The sequence below is a fragment of the Pelophylax lessonae genome (genome assembly GCF_965119305.1).
Source record: "Pelophylax lessonae genome assembly, chromosome: 6".
NCBI lineage: Eukaryota > Metazoa > Chordata > Amphibia > Anura > Ranidae > Pelophylax > Pelophylax lessonae.
The window spans coordinates 914,366-932,790 of NC_138773.1; the positions used below are offsets into that span (position 1 = coordinate 914,366).

Genomic DNA, 18,425 nt, shown 5'->3' on the forward strand with positions numbered 1-18,425 from the left:
GGAATGTAACTTACTGAACAGAAACCCCATTCCCTCCATCTGACCCCAATAACCATCAGAAAATCAAATGATTTCAAAACAAAATGTTCTGAAAGAAATTCTACAAAAACCTTTTCCTCCCCTCCAGTGCTCTGTGCTAAAGAGTAATAGCCACACCCCTCATCCCAGGCTGTCCTCCTATAGACTTTACAGAGGAACAAAGTGGGTGTGTCTGACCGGAGAGTAGGTGTGTCTGTTACTGAGAGCTGATTGCTAGGTGCCCTATGGGAGGATAAAGTCCTCCTTGTGCAGCTCTAATAGGAGGGAGGAGACCGGATCCGGGGGGTTTATCTGTTTCTGGGAAGTCGGAGAAGAGCCGAGCTTTATGTTGTCTGCTGATGTCATGTGACCCCCATGTCTCCAACCTCCAGGTCATCGTTCAGCGGTGTCTGGCCGCTCGCTCTCTCAAACACGTTAAGTTGGGGTGCGTGTTGTGCGGTTATCTGAAGATCCTTCCAATGTTCCTGATGGTAATGCCTGGGATGATTAGCAGAGTCCTGTACACCGGTAAGAGTATTTCAGTGTCGTATACATCCCATTCCCCCCAGTCCCCATGTCTTGTACATCCCAGTCCCCCCTATCCAAATCTCCCAGCCATACATCCCAGTCCCCATTACCGAATGCCCCTGTCCTGGGGACTGGAATGTATAGGACAGGGGCATTCGAGGATTTGGGGAATGGACTGGGATGTATAATTCCCAAATGCCCCTGTCCTATACATTCCAGTCCCCCAATTCCCGAATGCCCCCGCCCTATACATTCCAGTCCCCCAATTCCCGAATGCCCCTGCCCTATATATTCCAGTCCCCTAATTCCGAAATGCCCCTGTCCTATACATTCCAGTCCCCCAATTCCCAAATGCCCCTATCCTATACATCCCAGTCCCCCAATTCCAGAATGCCTCTTCCCTATACATTCCAGTACCCCAACTCCTGAATGCCCCTGCCCTATATATTCCAGTCCCCTAATTCCAAAATGCCCCTATCCTATACCTCCCAGTCCCCCAATTCCCGAATGACCCTGTCCTATACATTCCAGTCCCCCAATTCCAGAATGCCCGTCCTATACATCCCAGTCCCCCAATTCCAGAATGCCCCTGCCCTATAAATTCCAGTCCCCCAATTCGAGAATGCCCTCATTCCCGAATGCCCCCGTCCTATACATCCCAGTTCCCCCTATTTCCAAATGCCCCTGTCCTACACATCCAGGTTTCCCCATTCCCGAATGCCCCTATCCTATACATTCCAGGCCCCCCATTCCCGAATGTCCCTGTCCTATACATCCCAGTTCCCCCAGTCTCTAATGCCTCTGCCATATACATCCCAGTCCCCAATACTCCTGCTATATTCATTCCAGTCCCTGACATTGATATCCCAGTCCCTGTCCTATACATTCAAGTCCCCCCGTTCCTGTCCTATACATTCCAGTCCCCCTCCCCCTTATATTCTCCTTTATGATTGGACGTTGTAGAGGAAGTGGCGTGTGTCGTGCCGGAAGAATGTCAGAAGTATTGTGGAACACCGATTGGCTGCTCAAACATTGCTTACCCCAAGCTGGTGGTAAAGCTGATGCCCACAGGTAAGTGACCAATCACAGCCCAGATATGACTGAGATACAAGGCTATGACGTCACAGCGCTCTGCAGCTTCCTACCGCCATCCCATCATAACCACACCTACAATAAGCAGCTGCTGTCCTGGATATTGACACCAGCCTGTACCTGACGCCCTCCCCTCCATCTACCTGACACTCCTCCTCCTTGTACCTGACACTCCTCCTCCTTCTACCTGACACTCCTCCTTCTACCTGACACTCCTCCTCCTTGTACCTGACACTCCTCCTCCTTGTACCTGACACTCCTCCTTCTACCTGACACCCTCCCCTCCTTCTACCTGACACTCCTCCTCCTTCTACCTGACACTCCTCCTCCTTCTACCTGACACTCCTCCTCCTTGTACCTGACACTCCTCCTCCTTGTACCTGACACTCCTCCTTCTACCTGACACTCCTCCTCCTTGTACCTGACACTCCTCCTCCTTGTACCTGACACTCCTCCTTCTACCTGACACCCTCCCCTCCTTCTACCTGACACTCCTCCTCCTTGTACCTGACACTCCTCCTCCTTCTACCTGACACTCCTCCTCCTTCTACCTGACACTCCTCCTCCTTCTACCTGACACCCTCCCCTCCTTCTACCTGACACTCCTCCTCCTTCAACCTGACACTCCTCCTCCTTCTACCTGACACTCATCCTCCTTCTACCTGACACTCCTCCTCCTTCTACCTGACACTCCTCCTCCTTCGACCTGACACTCCTCCTCCTTGGACCTGACACTCCTCCTTCTACCTGACACTCCTCCTCCTTCTACCTGACACTCCTCCTCCTTCTACCTGACACTCCTCCTCCTTCTACCTGACACTCCTCCTCCTTGTACCTGACACCCTCCCCTCCTTGTACCTGACACTCCTCCTCCTTCAACCTGACACTCCTCCTCCTTCTACCTGACACTCATCCTCCTTCTACCTGACACTCCTCCTCCTTCTACCTGACACTCCTCCTCCTTCGACCTGACACTCCTCCTCCTTGGACCTGACACTCCTCCTTCTACCTGACACTCCTCCTCCTTCTACCTGACACTCCTCCTCCTTCTACCTGACACTCCTCCTCCTTCTACCTGACACTCCTCCTCCTTGTACCTGACACCCTCCCCTCCTTGTACCTGACACTCCTCCTCCTTCTACCTGACACTCCTCCTCCTTCTACCTGACACTCCTCCTCCTTGTACCTGACACCCTCCCCTTCTTGTACCTGACACTCCTCCTCCTTGTACCTGACACTCCTCCTCCTTCTACCTGACACTCTCCCACCTTCTACCTGACACCCTCCCCTCCTATCTGACACTCCTCCTCCTTGTACCTTACACCCTCCCCTCCTTCTACCTGGCACCCTCCCCTCCTTCTACCTGACACCCTCCCCTCCTTGTATCTGACACTCCTCCTCTTTGTACCTGTCACCCCCGCACCTTCTACCTGACACTCCTCCTCCTTCTACCTGACACTCCTCCTCCTTCTACCTGACACTCTCCCTCCTTGTATCTGACACTCCTCCTCCTTCTACCTGACACTCTCCCTCCTTGTATCTGACACTCCTCCTCTTTGTACCTTACACCCCCGCTCCTTCTACCCGACACCCTCCCCTCCTTCTACCTGACACTCTCCCCTCCTTCTACCTGACACTCTCCCCTCCTTCTACCTGACACCCTCCCCTCCTTCAACCTTACACCCCTGCTCCTTCTACCGGACACCCTCCCCCTCCTTGTACCTGACACTCCTCCTCCTTCTACCTGACACTCCTCCTCCTTCTACCTGACACCCTCCCCTCCTTCTACCTGACACTCCTCCTCCTTGTACCTGACACTCCTCCTCTTTGTACCTGTCACCCCCGCACCTTCTACCTGACACTCCTCCTCCTTCTACCTGACACTCTCCCTCCTTGTATCTGACACTCCTCCTCTTTGTACCTTACACCCCCGCTCCTTCTACCCGACACCCTCCCCTCCTTCTACCCGACACCCTCCCCTCCTTCTACCTGACACTCTCCCCTCCTTCTACCTGACACCCTCCCCTCCTTCAACCTTACACCCCTGCTCCTTCTACCGGACACCCAGGGGAGGGCTGGCAACCTTAGGCCTGGGGGGGCAAGTTCAGTCAAGCGGCCCATTGAACCATCGAATCAGCTCACCATCCATGCCCACCTAGTTTTATAATGGATATTGCTGTTATGAAGCAAGACAAACATGATCCAATTTGGTAACATAAGTTAATGTTCATAGCAACAAAGGAGGTTTAACAAAAATACATGACATCACGCCAGGCGGGGCGTAGGAAGCTCCTGTAGCACGCAGATCACTCTGCCTAACAGGGAAATGACTGCGTTAGTATTGTGCCGGCCAGGGCAGGAGCATACTCTGCACACTCATATCGCTCCGCTGCGGTTCTGCAAATATAACATTGGGTAGCGGCAACCGGCAGCTGTATACAGTGTCTGGCCCCTACATTAATCCAGCCCTGAGTTTGGCCTTTTTACCTGGCATTAGAGCGGCCCAGGGGGCAATTGCCCCCCTGCCCCCCTTCCCAGTCCTCCCCTGCGGACACCCTCCCCCTCCTTGTACCTGACACTCCTCCTCCTTCTACCTGACACTCCTCCTCCTTCTACCTGACACCCTCCCCTCCTTCTAACTGACACTCCTCCTCCTTGTACCTGACACTCTCCCCACCTTAAACCTCACACATTCCCTCCTTGTACCTGACAGTGCCCCCTCCTTGTACCGAACCCTCGCCCCGCATTCTACCTGACATTCACCTCTTTTTGTACCTGACCCTATCCCTCCTTGTACCTGACACCCTCCCCTTCTTGTACCCAACACTCTCCCTCCTCCTTGTCCTTGACCCTTTCCCCGCCTTGTACCTGACACTCTCCCTGCCTTGTACCTGACACTCTCCCCTACTTATACCTGACCCTCTCACTGTCTTGTACCTGACTTTCTCCCACCTCATACCTGACACACTCACACCTTGTACACTATCCCTCCTACTTGAACCTGACCTTCTCCCTTCTTTGTACCTAAACTCTCTCTCCCCTCCTTGTACCTAACCTTCTCTCTGCCTTGTATTCTACCCCCCCTTCCTCCTCGTACCTCATACTCCTTGTACCTGACCCTCTCCCCAAGTGGTCTCTCTCGTGTCTCTCACAGGTCTCCGTGGCCTCATGCTTGCGGTTATGTTAGCCGCTCTCATGAGCAGTCTGGCCTCCATATTCAACAGCAGCAGCACTCTGTTTACTATTGATGTGTGGAAGAAGCTGAGACCTCGGGCTGCAGAGAGGGAGCTGATTCTGGTCGGCAGGTGAGTGGCAGCTCGATGCCAAAAGAAAAATTCATTCGATGACAGCGGTGTCACCCAACGTATCTCTGCTCCTCAGGGTGTGGACAGTCTGCCTTGTGGCCTTCAGCATAGCGTGGATTCCCGTGGTCCAAGCTGCACAAGGGGGGCAATTGTTTGACTACATCCAGTCCGTGGCCAGTTTCCTGGCACCGCCCATCGCTGCCGTCTTCTTCCTGGCACTGTTCGTGAAGAGAGTGAATGAGCCGGTGAGACATTTCATATCACCACCCGAAATTCCTCACCCACATATCCCGTCCTCCACCCAGAATGCCTCACTAACACGTCTCCTCCTAAATCCATAACACCTCACCAATATATCTCCTACTTCACACATAGTGCCTCATCATCACATCTCCTCCACCCATAATGCCTCACCAACCTATCCTCTCCTTTATTTATAATGCCTCAACCACACATCCCCTCCTCTACCAATATTGTCTCACCATCACTTCTCCCCCTCCACCCATAATGCCTCACAAACATATCTCCTCCTCCACCCAGGATACGTCACTAACATATCTCCTCCTCCACCCATAATGCCTCACCAACCTATCCTCTCCTTTATTTATAATGCCTCAACCACACATCCCCTCCTCTACCAATATTGTCTCACCATCACTTCTCCCCCTCCACCCATAATGCCTCACAAACATATCTCCTCCTCCACCCATAATTGCCTCACCAAACATCTCCTCAACCCTTAATGCCCCACCAACATATCTCCTCCTCAACCCATAATGCCTCACCAACACATCTCTTCCTCCACCCATCAAGCCTCAGCAACATATCCCCTCCTCTACACATAATGCCTCACCAACACATCTTCTCAACCTATATTGCCTCAGCAACACATCTTCTCCTCCACCCGTAATGCCTCACCATCACATTTCCTCCTCCACACAATGCCTCACCAACATATCTCATCCTAAACCCTTAATGCCTCACCAACACATCTCCTCCACTCATCAAGCCTCACCAACAAATCCCCTCCTCTAACCATCAAGCCTCACCAACATATCTCCTTCTCCACCCATAATGCCTCACCAACATATCTCATCCTAAACCCATAATGCTTCAAAACATATCTACTCCTCCACTCAGAATGCCTCATCAACACATCTCCTCAACCCATAATGCCTCACCGACATATCCCCTCCTTCACCCATAATGCCCCACCAGCATATCTCCCCCTCCACTCATAATGCCTCACAAACATATCTCCTCCTCCACCCATAATTGCCTCACCAAACATCTCCTTCTCCCCCCATAATGCCTCACCAACATATTTACTCCACCTATAATGCCTCACCAACACATCTCCACCTTAACCCATAATGACTCAGAAACATATCCCCTACACCACCCAGAATGCCTCACCAACAGATCTCCTCCTCCTCCACATAAAATGCCTCACTAACACATTTCCTTGTCCACCCATAATGCCTCACCAACACATCTTTTCTACCCATAATGCCTCACCAACATACTCCCTCCTCCACCCAGAATGCCCAACCAACATATCTCCTCCTCTACCCATAGCGTCTCATCAGCACATCTCCTCCTCCGCCCATAATGAGTCACCAGCATATCTCCCCCTCTACCCATAATGCCTCACCAACATATCTCCTCATCAACCCAGAATGCCCCACCAACATCTCCTCCTCTACCCATAATGCCTCACTAAAATATCCCCTCCTCCACCCACAATGCCTCGCCATCACATCTCTTCCTCCATCAATTAAGCCTCACCAACATATCCCCTCCTCTACCCATAATGCCTCACCAACAAATCTCCTCCATAACCCCTAATTCCTCACCAATATATCTCGTCCTTCACCCATAATGCCTCACCAACATATCTCCTCCACCGATGTCTTACCAACACAGCTTCTCCTCCACCCATAATGCCTCACCAACACAGCTTCTCCTCCACCCAAAATACCTCACCAACACATCTTCTCCTCCACCCATAATGCCTCACCAACACATCTTCTCCTCCACCCATAATGCCTCACCAACACATCTTCTCCTCCACCCATAATGCCTCACCAACACAACTCCTCCATAACCCCTAATTCCTCACCAATATATCTCGTCCTTCACCCATAATGCCTCACCAACATATCTCCTCCACCGATGTCTTACCAACACAGCTTCTCCTCCACCCATAATGCCTCACCAACACAGCTTCTCCTCCACCCAAAATACCTCACCAACACATCTTCTCCTCCACCCATAATGCCTCACCAACACATCTTCTCCTCCACCCATAATGCCTCACCAACGCATCTTCTCCTCCACCCATAATGCCTCACCAACACAACTCCTCCATAACCCCTAATTCCTCACCAATATATCTCGTCCTTCACCCATAATGCCTCACCAACATATCTCCTCCACCGATGTCTTACCAACACAGCTTCTCCTCCACCCATAATGCCTCACCAACACAGCTTCTCCTCCACCCAAAATACCTCACCAACACATCTTCTCCTCCACCCATAATGCCTCACCAACACATCTTCTCCTCCACCCATAATGCCTCACCAACGCATCTTCTCCTCCACCCATAATGCCTCACCAACACAACTCCTCCATAACCCCTAATTCCTCACCAATATATCTCGTCCTTCACCCATAATGCCTCACCAACATATCTCCTCCACCGATGTCTTACTAACACAGCTTCTCCTCCACCCATAATGCCTCACCAACACATCTCCTCCACCCATAATGCCTCACCAACACATCTTCTCCACCCATAAAGCCTCACCAACACATTTCCTCCTTCACCTATAATGCCTCAAAACATATCTCCTCCTCCCCCAAGAATGCCTCACCAACACATTTCCTCTACCCAGAATGCCTCACCAAGATATCCCCATCTCCACCCAGAATGCCTCACCAACTAATCTCCTCTACCCATAATGCCTCACCAACATATCTCCTCCTCAACCCATAATGCCTCACCAACATATCGTCTCCTCAACCCATGATGCCTCAACAACATATCGCCTCCTCAACCCATAATACCTCACCAACACCTCTCCTCCACCCATCAAGCTTCACCAACATATCCCCTCCTCTTCCTTTTTAGAGCCTACAACATATCTCCTTCTTACCCCATAATGCCTCACCAACACATTTCCTCCTCCACCCATAATGCCTCAAAACATCATTCCTCCTTCACTCAGAATGCCTCACCAACACATCTCCTCCACCCATAATGCCTCACAAACATATCTCCTCCACCCATAATGCCTCATCAACACATCTCCTTAACCCATAATGCCTCACCAACACATCTTCTCCACCCATAATGCCTCACCAACACATTTCCTCCTCCACCCATAATGCCTCAAAACATATATTCTCCTCCACTCAGAATGTCTCACAAACACATCTCCTCTACCCATAATGCCTCACCAACATATCCCCTCCTTCACCCATAATGTCTCACCAGCATATCTCCCCCTCCACCCATAATGCCTCACCAAACCATCTCCTCCATAACTCATAATGCCTCACAAACATATCTCCTCCTCCATTCAGGATGCCTCAATAACATATCTCCTCCTCCACCCATAATGCCTCATCAACACATCTCCTCCTCAATCCATAATGCCTCACCAACACATCTTCTCCTCTACCCATAATGCCTCAAAACATATCTTCTCCTCCACCCATAATGCCTCATCAACACATCTCCTCCTCAATCCATAATGCCCCACCAACATATCCCCTCCTCCACCCATAATGCCTCACCAACACATCTCCTCCTCAATCCATAATGGCTCATGAACACATGCCTCACCAACCCATCTTCTCCTCCACCCATATTGCCTCACCAATACATTTCCTCCTCCACCCATAATGCCTCAAAACATATCCCCTCCTCCACTCAGAATGCCTCACCAACACATCTCCTCCACCTGTCCTCTTCAATCCAATATGCCTCACCAACACATCCCCTTAACCCATAATGCCTCACAAACATATCTCCTCCTCTATCCAGAATCCCTCAGCAACAAATCTCCTCAAGCCATAATGCCTCACCAACACATTTCCTCCACCCAAAACTCCTCACCAACACATCTGCACCTAAACCCATAATGCCTCATAAACATATCTCCTCCACCCAGAATCCCTCAGCAACATATCTCCTCCTTAACCCATAATGCCTCTCCAACATCTCCTCCTCTACCCATAATGCCTCACTAAAATATCCCCTCCTCCACCCACAATGCCTCACCAACACATCTCCTCTCCAACCCATAATGCCTCACCAACACAACTCCTCCATAACCCCTAATTCCTCACCAATATATCTCGTCCTTCACCCATAATGCCTCACCAACATATCTCCTCCACCGATGTCTTACCAACACAGCTTCTCCTCCACCCAAAATACCTCACCAACACATCTTCTCCACCCATAATGCCTCACCAACACATTTCCTCCTTCACCTATAATGCCTCAAAACATATCTCCTCCTCCCCCCAGAATGCCTCACCAACACATCTCCTCTACCCATAATGCCTCACCAACATATCGTCTCCTCAACTCATGATGCCTCAACAACATATCTTCTCCTCCACCCATAATACCTCACCAACACCTCTCCTCCACCAATCAAGCTTCACCAACATATCCCCTCCTCTTCCTTTTTAGAGCCTACAACATATCTCCTTCTTACCCCATAATGCCTCACCAACACATTTCCTCCTCCACCCATAATGCCTCAAAACATCATTCCTCCTTCACTAGGAATGCCTCGCCAACACATCTCCTCCACCCATAATGCCTCACAAACATATCTCCTCCACCCATAATGCCTCATCAACACATCTCCTTAACCCATAATGCCTCACCAACACATCTTCTCCACCCATAATGCCTCACCAACACATTTCCTCCTCCACCCATAATGCCTCAAAACATATATTCTCCTCCACTCAGAATGTCTCACAAACACATCTCCTCTACCCATAATGCCTCACCAACATATCCCCTCCTTCACCCATAATGCCTCACCAGCATATCTCCCCCTCCACCCATAATGCCTCACCAAACCATCTCCTCCATAACTCATAATGCCTCACAAACATATCTCCTCCTCCATTCAGGATGCCTCAATAACATATCTCCTCCTCCACCCATAATGCCTCATCAACACATCTCCTTAACCCATAATGCCTCAAAACATATCTTCTCCTCTACCCATAATGCCTCAAAACATATCTTCTCCTCCACCCATAATGCCTCATCAACACATCTCCTCCTCAATCCATAATGCCCCACCAACATATCCCCTCCTCCACCCATAATGCCTCACCAACACATCTCCTCAATCCATAATGGCTCATGAACACATGCCTCACCAACCCATCTTCTCCTCCACCCATATTGCCTCACCAATACATTTCCTCCTCCACCCATAATGCCTCAAAACATATCCCCTCCTCCACTCAGAATGCCTCACCAACACATCTCCTCCACCTGTCCTCTTCAATCCATTATGCCTCACCAACACATCCCCTTAACCCATAATGCCTCACAAACATATCTCCTCCTCTATCCAGAATCCCTCAGCAACAAATCTCCTCAAGCCATAATGCCTCACCAACAGATCTCCTTCTCCACCTATAATGCCTCACCAACACATTTCCTCCACCCAAAACTCCTCACCAACACATCTGCACCTAAACCCATAATGCCTCATAAACATATCTCCTCCACCCAGAATCCCTCAGCAACATATCTCCTCCTTAACCCATAATGCCTCACCAACACATCTCCTCCTCAACCCATAATGCCTCTCCAACACATCTCCTCCTCAACCCATAATGCCTCACTAAAATATCCCCTCCTCCACCCACAATGCCTCGCCATCACATCTCTTCCTCCACCAATTAAGCCTCACCAACATATCCCTTCCTCTACCCATAGCACCTCATCCATAAATCCTTATATGCTGGCACATCACCACAGCCTACATATTGCTCCACTATACAGCACCCATCCCCCACATATCAGCAATCATACCCTTCCCTGCCATATATCTGGATGTTCTTTCTTGTAGGGTGCCTTCTGGGGTCTGATTGGAGGGCTGTTCCTGGGTCTTTGTCGGATGGTGCCTGAATTTGCCTTTGGATCGGGAAGCTGCTCCGCCCCCAGCTCCTGCCCTGCGCTCATCTGCGGAGTTCATTATCTCTACTTTGCTATCATCCTCTTCTTCTGCTCAGCGGTACTTATCCTGGCCGTGTCCTACTGCACGCCGCCTATCCCGGACCAGCAGGTGAGACGTCTGAGTGTGAGGATACTTTCCTCCTTTCCTTCAAGTCTACGGAGGGAACCCGGAATTCACAAATAGTTGGGTTATACTGCCGCCTACAGGAGGTTAGAACACTGGCAAACAGGTTGTAAGACCAGCCCCCTGTAACCCTTCTTCCACTCATAATCCCCCTTCTACGAGTAACCCCTCTTCTCCCTTTAGTCCCCCTTTTACCCATAACCCCTCTTCTACCCCTAACCCCCCTTTTACCTGTAATCCTCTATAACCCCCCTGCTCCCTGTAGCCCCCCTTTAACCCATAACCCCTCTTCTACCCGTAACCCATCTTCTCCCGGTAGCCCCCCTTTTACCCTTAACCCCCCTTCTCCCTGTAGCCCCTTTTCTCCCTGTAAACCTCCTTTTACCCATAACCCCTCTTCTATCTGCAACCCCTCTTTTCCTTCTAACCCCCTACTACCCCCCGTAACCCATCTTCTCCCTGTAGACCCCCTTTTACCCATAACCCTTCTTCCTGTTGTCCTTTTTACCCATAACCCCTCTTACTGTAACCCCCTCTAGCCCTATTGGAGATGAAGGGGTTCAGGGTGGTGCTATGGGAAGATTAGGAAATTATAGAAAATATCTTCTCCAATTGGAGATCAGGTCCCCCACCTGAGGCCTCACAGAGTGGACAGGGGGGATATATGGGGACACAAGGGGGCCATCCCAGAAAAGCTTTGCCAGTGTCCAATCACCTGAAGGTATATAACCTGTGCTCTATGATCCAATCCCTGTGTCCAGTATTTGTATTCATGGTTCAGGAATCTCACTGGTAGATTTGAGTAACATTCCCCGTTCCTTCTCATCCTACAGTTGTATCGGTTGGTGTTCAGCCTTCGGCACAGCCAGGAGACGCGGGAGGAGATAGGAAAGCCAGGTAATGACCAATCACAGACACCAGCACTGCTACCAACCAATCACAGCACCAGCACAGCTACCAACCAATCACAGACACCAGGTGGCAGCGCAGTGTTACACCAATCAGATGTACAGATCACATTAAAAGATCACAATTATCGCCCCGCCACAGTACGGGTCACGCGGTTGTGGCCCCAGCACGGGTCAGGCGGTTTATCACACCGGCACGGGTCACGCGGTTTATCGCCCTGGCACAGTATGGGTCACACGGTTGTCGCCCCAGCACGGGTCACACGGTTATTATCGCCCCGGCACAGTACGGGTCACGCGGTTGTGGCCCCAGCACGGGTCACGCGGTTGTGGCCCCAGCACGGGTCACACGGTTTATCGCCCCAAGCACGGGTCATGCGGTTTATCGCCCCGGCACAGTACGGGTCACGCGGTTGTCACCCCACGGCACGGGTCACGCGGTTATTATCGCCCCGGCACAGTACGGGTCACGCGGTTATTATCGCCCCGGCACAGTACGGGTCATGCGGTTTATCGCCCCGCCACGGGTCATGCGGTTTATCGCCCCGCCACGGGTCATGCGGTTTATCGCCCCGGCACAGTACGGGTCATGCGGTTATTATCGCCCTGGCACAGTATGGGTCACACAGTTGTCGCCCCGGCATGGGTCACGCGGTCATTATTGCCCCGGCACAGTACGGGTCACGCGGTTATTATCGCCCCGGCACAGTACGGGTCACGCGGTTATTATCGCCCCGGCACAGTACGGGTCACGCGGTTGTCGCCCCGGCACAGTACGGGTCACCCGGTTATTATCGCCCCGGCACAGTACAGGAAGAGGCGGAGACAATGACAATCACATGACATGAAAATTTGTTTATTGAGTTCAGTACAAAGTCCTATCACTTCCATCTCCAGCATGGAGTATTGTAATAGTGGGTACCAGACTCCTCCTCCTCAGAGGGTGTGGTCAGCAGCCATCCTTCCAGGCTCTGATTGGCTGATTATATACAGGTCATGTCACCAGCAGTCACAGACAGTTCTTATTACAGGTGAAGCAGATTCCATCAATAAATGATCTGATGTGATTCCTTGTCTTCTCCACAGGAGGCGCTCAGGAGAAGGGCCCCAGAGACACTCTGGAAGAGGGCCCCTCCTCCGCTCTGCCGAACATCCAGGAGAAGCCCAAAGCCGCCCGGCTGGTCAATGCGCACGCTGTGGTCATGATGAGTTGTGCCATCTTCCTGTGGGCGTACTACGCCTGACTCCGCCCATTTCTGCTTTGTGTCGGGGGGCTAGGGGGAGCCTTCATCAGGAGGGAGGGGGATGTCCTGCAGGCTCGGGGGAGAGAATTTCAGTCTGCGCAGAGCACTCAGGAAGTGTTTGGGGGGCGCACAGCGTAACACCAGGGGGGGGTCCTCCGGAGACAGCTGGAGGGTGATCTGAGCGGCGTGGAGGTGAAGAAGAAGAGAGCGCGCCCGCGAGGATGGGATACCCAGAGAACGCAGCACCGGCGCCGGCAATTTCTGAGGAAGTCAAACAAGAATCAGGATAACGATCCCACTGTGTGATGTACAGCCCCACCCCTGCTGTGTGATGTACAGCCCCCACCCCCGCTGTGTGATGGACTATAACAAGGCCCCTCCCCTGCTGTGTGATTTACTGTGTAACAAGGCTCCACCCCCACTGAGTGAACTAGAACGCCCCACCTCCTGTACTATATGTAACAAGGCCCTGCCCCTGCAGAGTGACATACGATGTGTAACAAGGCCCCGCTGTGTGATGTACTATAACTAAGCCCCACCCCCGCTGAGCGATGTACTGTGTATAACAAGACACAACCTCGGCTGTGTGATTTACTGTGTAACAAGACCCTGCCCATGCTGAATGATGGACTATGTATAATTGGCCCCTCCCCTACTGTGGTGTACTATGTATAATTGGCCCCTCCCCTACTGTGGTGTACTATGTATAATTGGCCCCTCCCCTACTGTGGTGTACTATGTATAATTGGCCCCGTCCCTGCTGTGTAGTGTATTCTGTATAATAACCAAGGCCCCGCCCTCAATGTGTGATGTACTATGTGTAAGGAATGTGGCCCCGCCCCTGTGTAATTTACTCCAGATAACAAGGTCACGCCCCAGGAGCTGTGTGATTTTCTCTGTATAACAAAGCCCCACCCCTGCTGTGTGATTTACCCTGTATAATAAACAAGGCCCACCCCTGCTGTGTGATTTACTCTGTATAATAAACAAGGCCCTGCCCCTGCTGTGTGATTTACTCTGCATAATAAACAAGGCCCTGCCCCTGCTGTGATTTACTCTGTATAATAAACAAGGCCCCGCCCCTGCTGTGTGATTTACCCTGTATAATAAACAAGGCCCTGCCCCTGCTGTGTGATTTACCCTGTATAATCAACAAGGCCCCACCCCTGCTGTGATTTACCCTGTATAATAAACAAGGCCCCGCCCCTGCTGTGTGATTTACTCTGTATAATAAACAAGGCCCCGCCCCTGCTGTGTGATTTACTCTGTATAATAAACAAGGCCCCTCCCCCATCATGTGACTCTGTGTTTTCCTAATAGCAAGGTATTCCCCGCCCACTAGGAGGAGCGGCATTTCCAGGGGAGGTTCAGCAGTGGCTCTTACCTGAGGGGCCAGGCGCCCCCGGTGGGAGTATTTGTGGTCCCCCAGGATGGGGCAGCTCAGGGCCAGAGCCAGGTGACTTCTCAGTTGATGCTTCACCCCTGCAAAGTGGAGGAAAAGACCTGTGTGACACGCCCCCGCTGGAAGCTCCAATCCTGAGGCAGCTCAAACAGAAGCTCCGCCCACCCTGAAGTATAGGAACCTTTCCCTAGGGAGAGGGGAATCTATGGGGCACAGAGAGGGGGAGGGGGAATCTATGGGGCACAGAGAGGGGGAGGGGGAATCTATGGGGCACAGAGAGGGGGAGGGGGAATCTATGAGGCACAGAGAGGGGGAGGGGGACTCTATGGGGCACAGAGAGGGGGAGGGGAATCTATGGGGTACAGAGAGGGGGAGGGGGACTCTATGGGGCACAGAGAGGGGGAGGGGGAATCTATGGGGCACAGAGAGGGGGAGGGGGAATCTATGGGGCACAGAGAGGGGGAGGGGGAATCTATGGGGCACAGAGAGGGGGAGGGGGAATCTATGGGGCACAGAGAGGGGGAGGGGGAATCTATGAGGCACAGAGAGGGGGAGGGGGACTCTATGGGGCACAGAGAGGGGGAGGGGAATCTATGGGGTACAGAGAGGGGGAGGGGGACTCTATGGGGCACAGAGAGGGGGAGGGGGAATCTATGGGGCACAGAGAGGGGGAGGGGGAATCTATGGGGCACAGAGAGGGGGAGGGGGAATCTATGGGGCCCAGAGAGGGGGAATCTATGGGGCACAGAGAGGGGGAGGGGAATCTATGGGGCACAGAGAGGGGGAGGGGAATCTATGGGGCCCAGAGAGGGGGAGGGGAATCTATGGGGTACAGAGAGGGGGAGGGGAATCTATGGGGTACAGAGAGGGGGAGGGGAATCTATGGGGCACAGAGAGGGGGAGGGGAATCTATGGGGTACAGAGAGGGGGAGGTGAATCTATGGGGTACAGAAAGGGGGAGGGGAATCTATGGGGCACAGAGAGGGGGAGGGGGAATCTATGGGGTACAGAGAGGGGGAGGGGAATCTATGGGGCCCAGAGAGGGGGAGGGGAATCTATGGGGTACAGAGAGGGGGAATCTATGGGGTACAGAGAGGGGGAGGGGAATCTATGGGGCACAGAGAGGGGGAGGGAGGGGAAAGCAGACCTGTGAGTGGCTGCAGCTCCAGTAGTGAGACTCCGGATGATTTCTCCAGGGTGCGGTATTGGGTGACGGCCTCGTGTGCGGATCGGCTGACCCGGAACCTCTGAACTGCCCCGCCCACAGACACCCGGAACCGCGGGCACAGCGCCATCTACAGGGAGAGAGAGAGAGAATGGATTAGCCACCCCTCCCCCACTATATAGGGAAAGGAGGGGGAGGGACCTGGAGGAAGGATGGGGTAGAGGGGGAGGGACATGGGGGAATGTATGAGGAGGACTGGAAGGGACCCCCCAGGGGGAGGGGTGTATGAGGAGGACCCCCCAGGGGGGAGGGGATGTATGAGGAGGACCCCCCAGGGGGGAGGGGGATGTATGAGGAGGACCCCCCAGGGGGGAGGGGATGTATGAGGAGGACCCCCAGGGGGGAGGGGATGTATGAGGAGGACCCCCCAGGGGGGAGGGGGATGTATGAGGAGGATCCCCCAGGGGGGAGGGGCCCCTGTAGTCTCACCTTGAAGTGTTTCTGTGGCCCCGGCGTCTCCTTCTCTATTAGGGGGATGTCGAGGATCCCCTCCGGGGGGGTTGGGGCCCCCACACACAGGGCCCTGTAGAAGAGAAGAGTGATTAGTGGGGGGAGGGGAGAGGTATATCCGAGGTGCGGGAAGTCTTCTCACCAGTAGACTCGGGACATCCGGTGCTCCCTCAGCGCTCGCTGGACGCGGTCGGCCGACTCGGCGCTCTTGGCGAGGAGTAGCGCCCCACTGCTGTCCTTATCCAACCGGTGACAGATCCGCAGAGGCTCCGCCCCTCCACCGAACAACATCCGAGACAACGCCGGGAGCATGGAGACCAAACTGCGCTCTACTCCGGGGCCCCCTAACACAGGAGGGAGGGGTCAGTCATTAGGTAGGGGGAGGAGTCTATGTATAGGGGAGGGGGCGGGTCAGTGGTGTGGAAGGAGCGGGGTCAGTGATGCGGTGGGGGGAGGAGTCAGTGATTCAGTGGGGGAAGGAGTCAGTGATGTGGTGGGGGGAGGAGTCAGTGATGCGGTGGGGGGAGGAGTCAGTGATGCCGTTGGGGAAGTCGGTGTGTAGGGGAGGGGGCGGGGTCAGTGATGCGGAAGGGGCGGGGTCAGTGATGCGGTGGGGGAGGAGTCAGTGATTCAGTGGGGGAAGGAGTCAGTGATGTGGTGGGGGGAGGAGTCAGTGATGCGGTGGGGGGAGGAGTCAGTGATGCGGTGGGGGGAGGAGTCAGTGATGCCGTTGGGGAAGTCGGTGTGTAGGGGAGGGGGCGGGGTCAGTGATGCGGAAGGGGCGGGGTCAGTGATGCGGTGGGGGAGGAGTCAGTGATTCAGTGGGGGGAGGAGTCAGTGATGTGGTGGGGGGAGGAGTCAGTGATGCAGAAGGGGAGGAGTCAGTGATGCAGAAGGGGAGGAGTCAGTGATGCAGAAGGGGGAGGGGTCAGTGATGCAGAAGGAGGAGTCGATGATTCAGAAGGGGGAGGAGTCAGTGATGCAGAAGGGGGAGGGGTCAGTGATGCAGAAGGAGGAGTCAGTTATGCAGAAGGGAAGGAGTCAGTGATACAGAAGGAGGAGGGGTTAGTGATGCAGAAGGGGGAGGAGTCAGTTATGCAGAAGGAGGAGGAGTCGGTGATGCAGAAGGAGGAGTCGGTGATTCAGAAGGGGAGGGGTCAGTGATGCAGAAGGGGAGGAGTCGGTGATTCCAAAGGGGGAGGGGTCAGTGATGCAGAAGGGGAGGAGTCGGTGATTCAGAAGGGGGAGGGGTCAGTGATGTAGAATTGGGCGGGGTCTGTGATGCGGAAGGGGAGGGGTCGGTGATGTAGAATTGGGCGGGGTCTGTGATGCGGAAGGGGCGGGGTGATCTCACCGTGGGTGGGCAGGCCGGGTGGTTTGTTGATAAGGATGAGTTCCTCCTCTCCGGGGATTGGCCAGCTCCGGAGATCTCTGACACTCGGGGCGGTCGGAATTATCTATGGAGAGATGAGAGGGGGGAGGGGAGATGAGAGGAGAGAAGTGTAATGAGAACTGTCTGTGCTCCGGGGTGACAATCACCTGACTCCGCCCCGCCCATCTCTTCTCCGCTCTTAGCCGCTCCGCCAATCTCCGGGCTCCGCGTGTCCCCCCGGCCGCCGCCATCTTCTCCGGCGCTCACTGATGACGTCACTTCCGCTTTCTGTCACCAGAGGAATCCTCGTCACGCCCCTTTCCGCCGTGACCCTCTACTGACTCTGCCCTTCTCTCCTCCCCCGAACCTTGACTCCACCCACCCAGGATTAGACACACCCAGCTACCCTCCCTCTTCTATCTATAGACTTCTATATACAGGAATGGGAGTGGGCGTTACTAATATAAGGGGGCGTGTTAATACCGGGCACCCTTCCCGCCCCCAGGCCAATTTTCCCCTTTTAGCGCT

General features: G+C 53.3%; 2 protein-coding genes across 2 annotated transcripts in view; one reads left to right on the top strand and one right to left on the bottom strand.

The window, feature by feature from the left end:
- SLC5A2 (solute carrier family 5 member 2) overlaps nt 1-13,448 on the top strand; it is a gene marked incomplete at its 3' end in the record, with an annotated part of 62,353 nt that extends 48,905 nt beyond the window's left edge. Inside the window, exons 9-15 of the mRNA XM_082261221.1 lie at nt 411-546; nt 1,510-1,617; nt 4,793-4,943; nt 5,020-5,188; nt 11,066-11,281; nt 12,130-12,193; nt 13,291-13,448. Of these exons, the coding sequence (XP_082117347.1) occupies nt 411-546; nt 1,510-1,617; nt 4,793-4,943; nt 5,020-5,188; nt 11,066-11,281; nt 12,130-12,193; nt 13,291-13,448 (1,002 nt within the window). The remainder of the gene's footprint in view (nt 1-410; nt 547-1,509; nt 1,618-4,792; nt 4,944-5,019; nt 5,189-11,065; nt 11,282-12,129; nt 12,194-13,290) is intronic.
- On the bottom strand, nt 13,350-18,181 carry RPUSD4 (RNA pseudouridine synthase D4). The gene is made up of 7 exons (XM_082261222.1): nt 18,065-18,181; nt 17,880-17,982; nt 16,668-16,869; nt 16,505-16,598; nt 15,998-16,145; nt 14,833-14,930; nt 13,350-13,709 (listed from the first exon to the last, which is right to left on the bottom strand). The coding sequence occupies exons 1-7, from the start codon at nt 18,146-18,148 to the stop codon at nt 13,479-13,481; spliced, it is 960 nt and encodes a 319-aa protein (XP_082117348.1). The 5' UTR covers nt 18,149-18,181; the 3' UTR covers nt 13,350-13,478.
- Between the last annotated feature and the right edge of the window lie 244 nt (nt 18,182-18,425).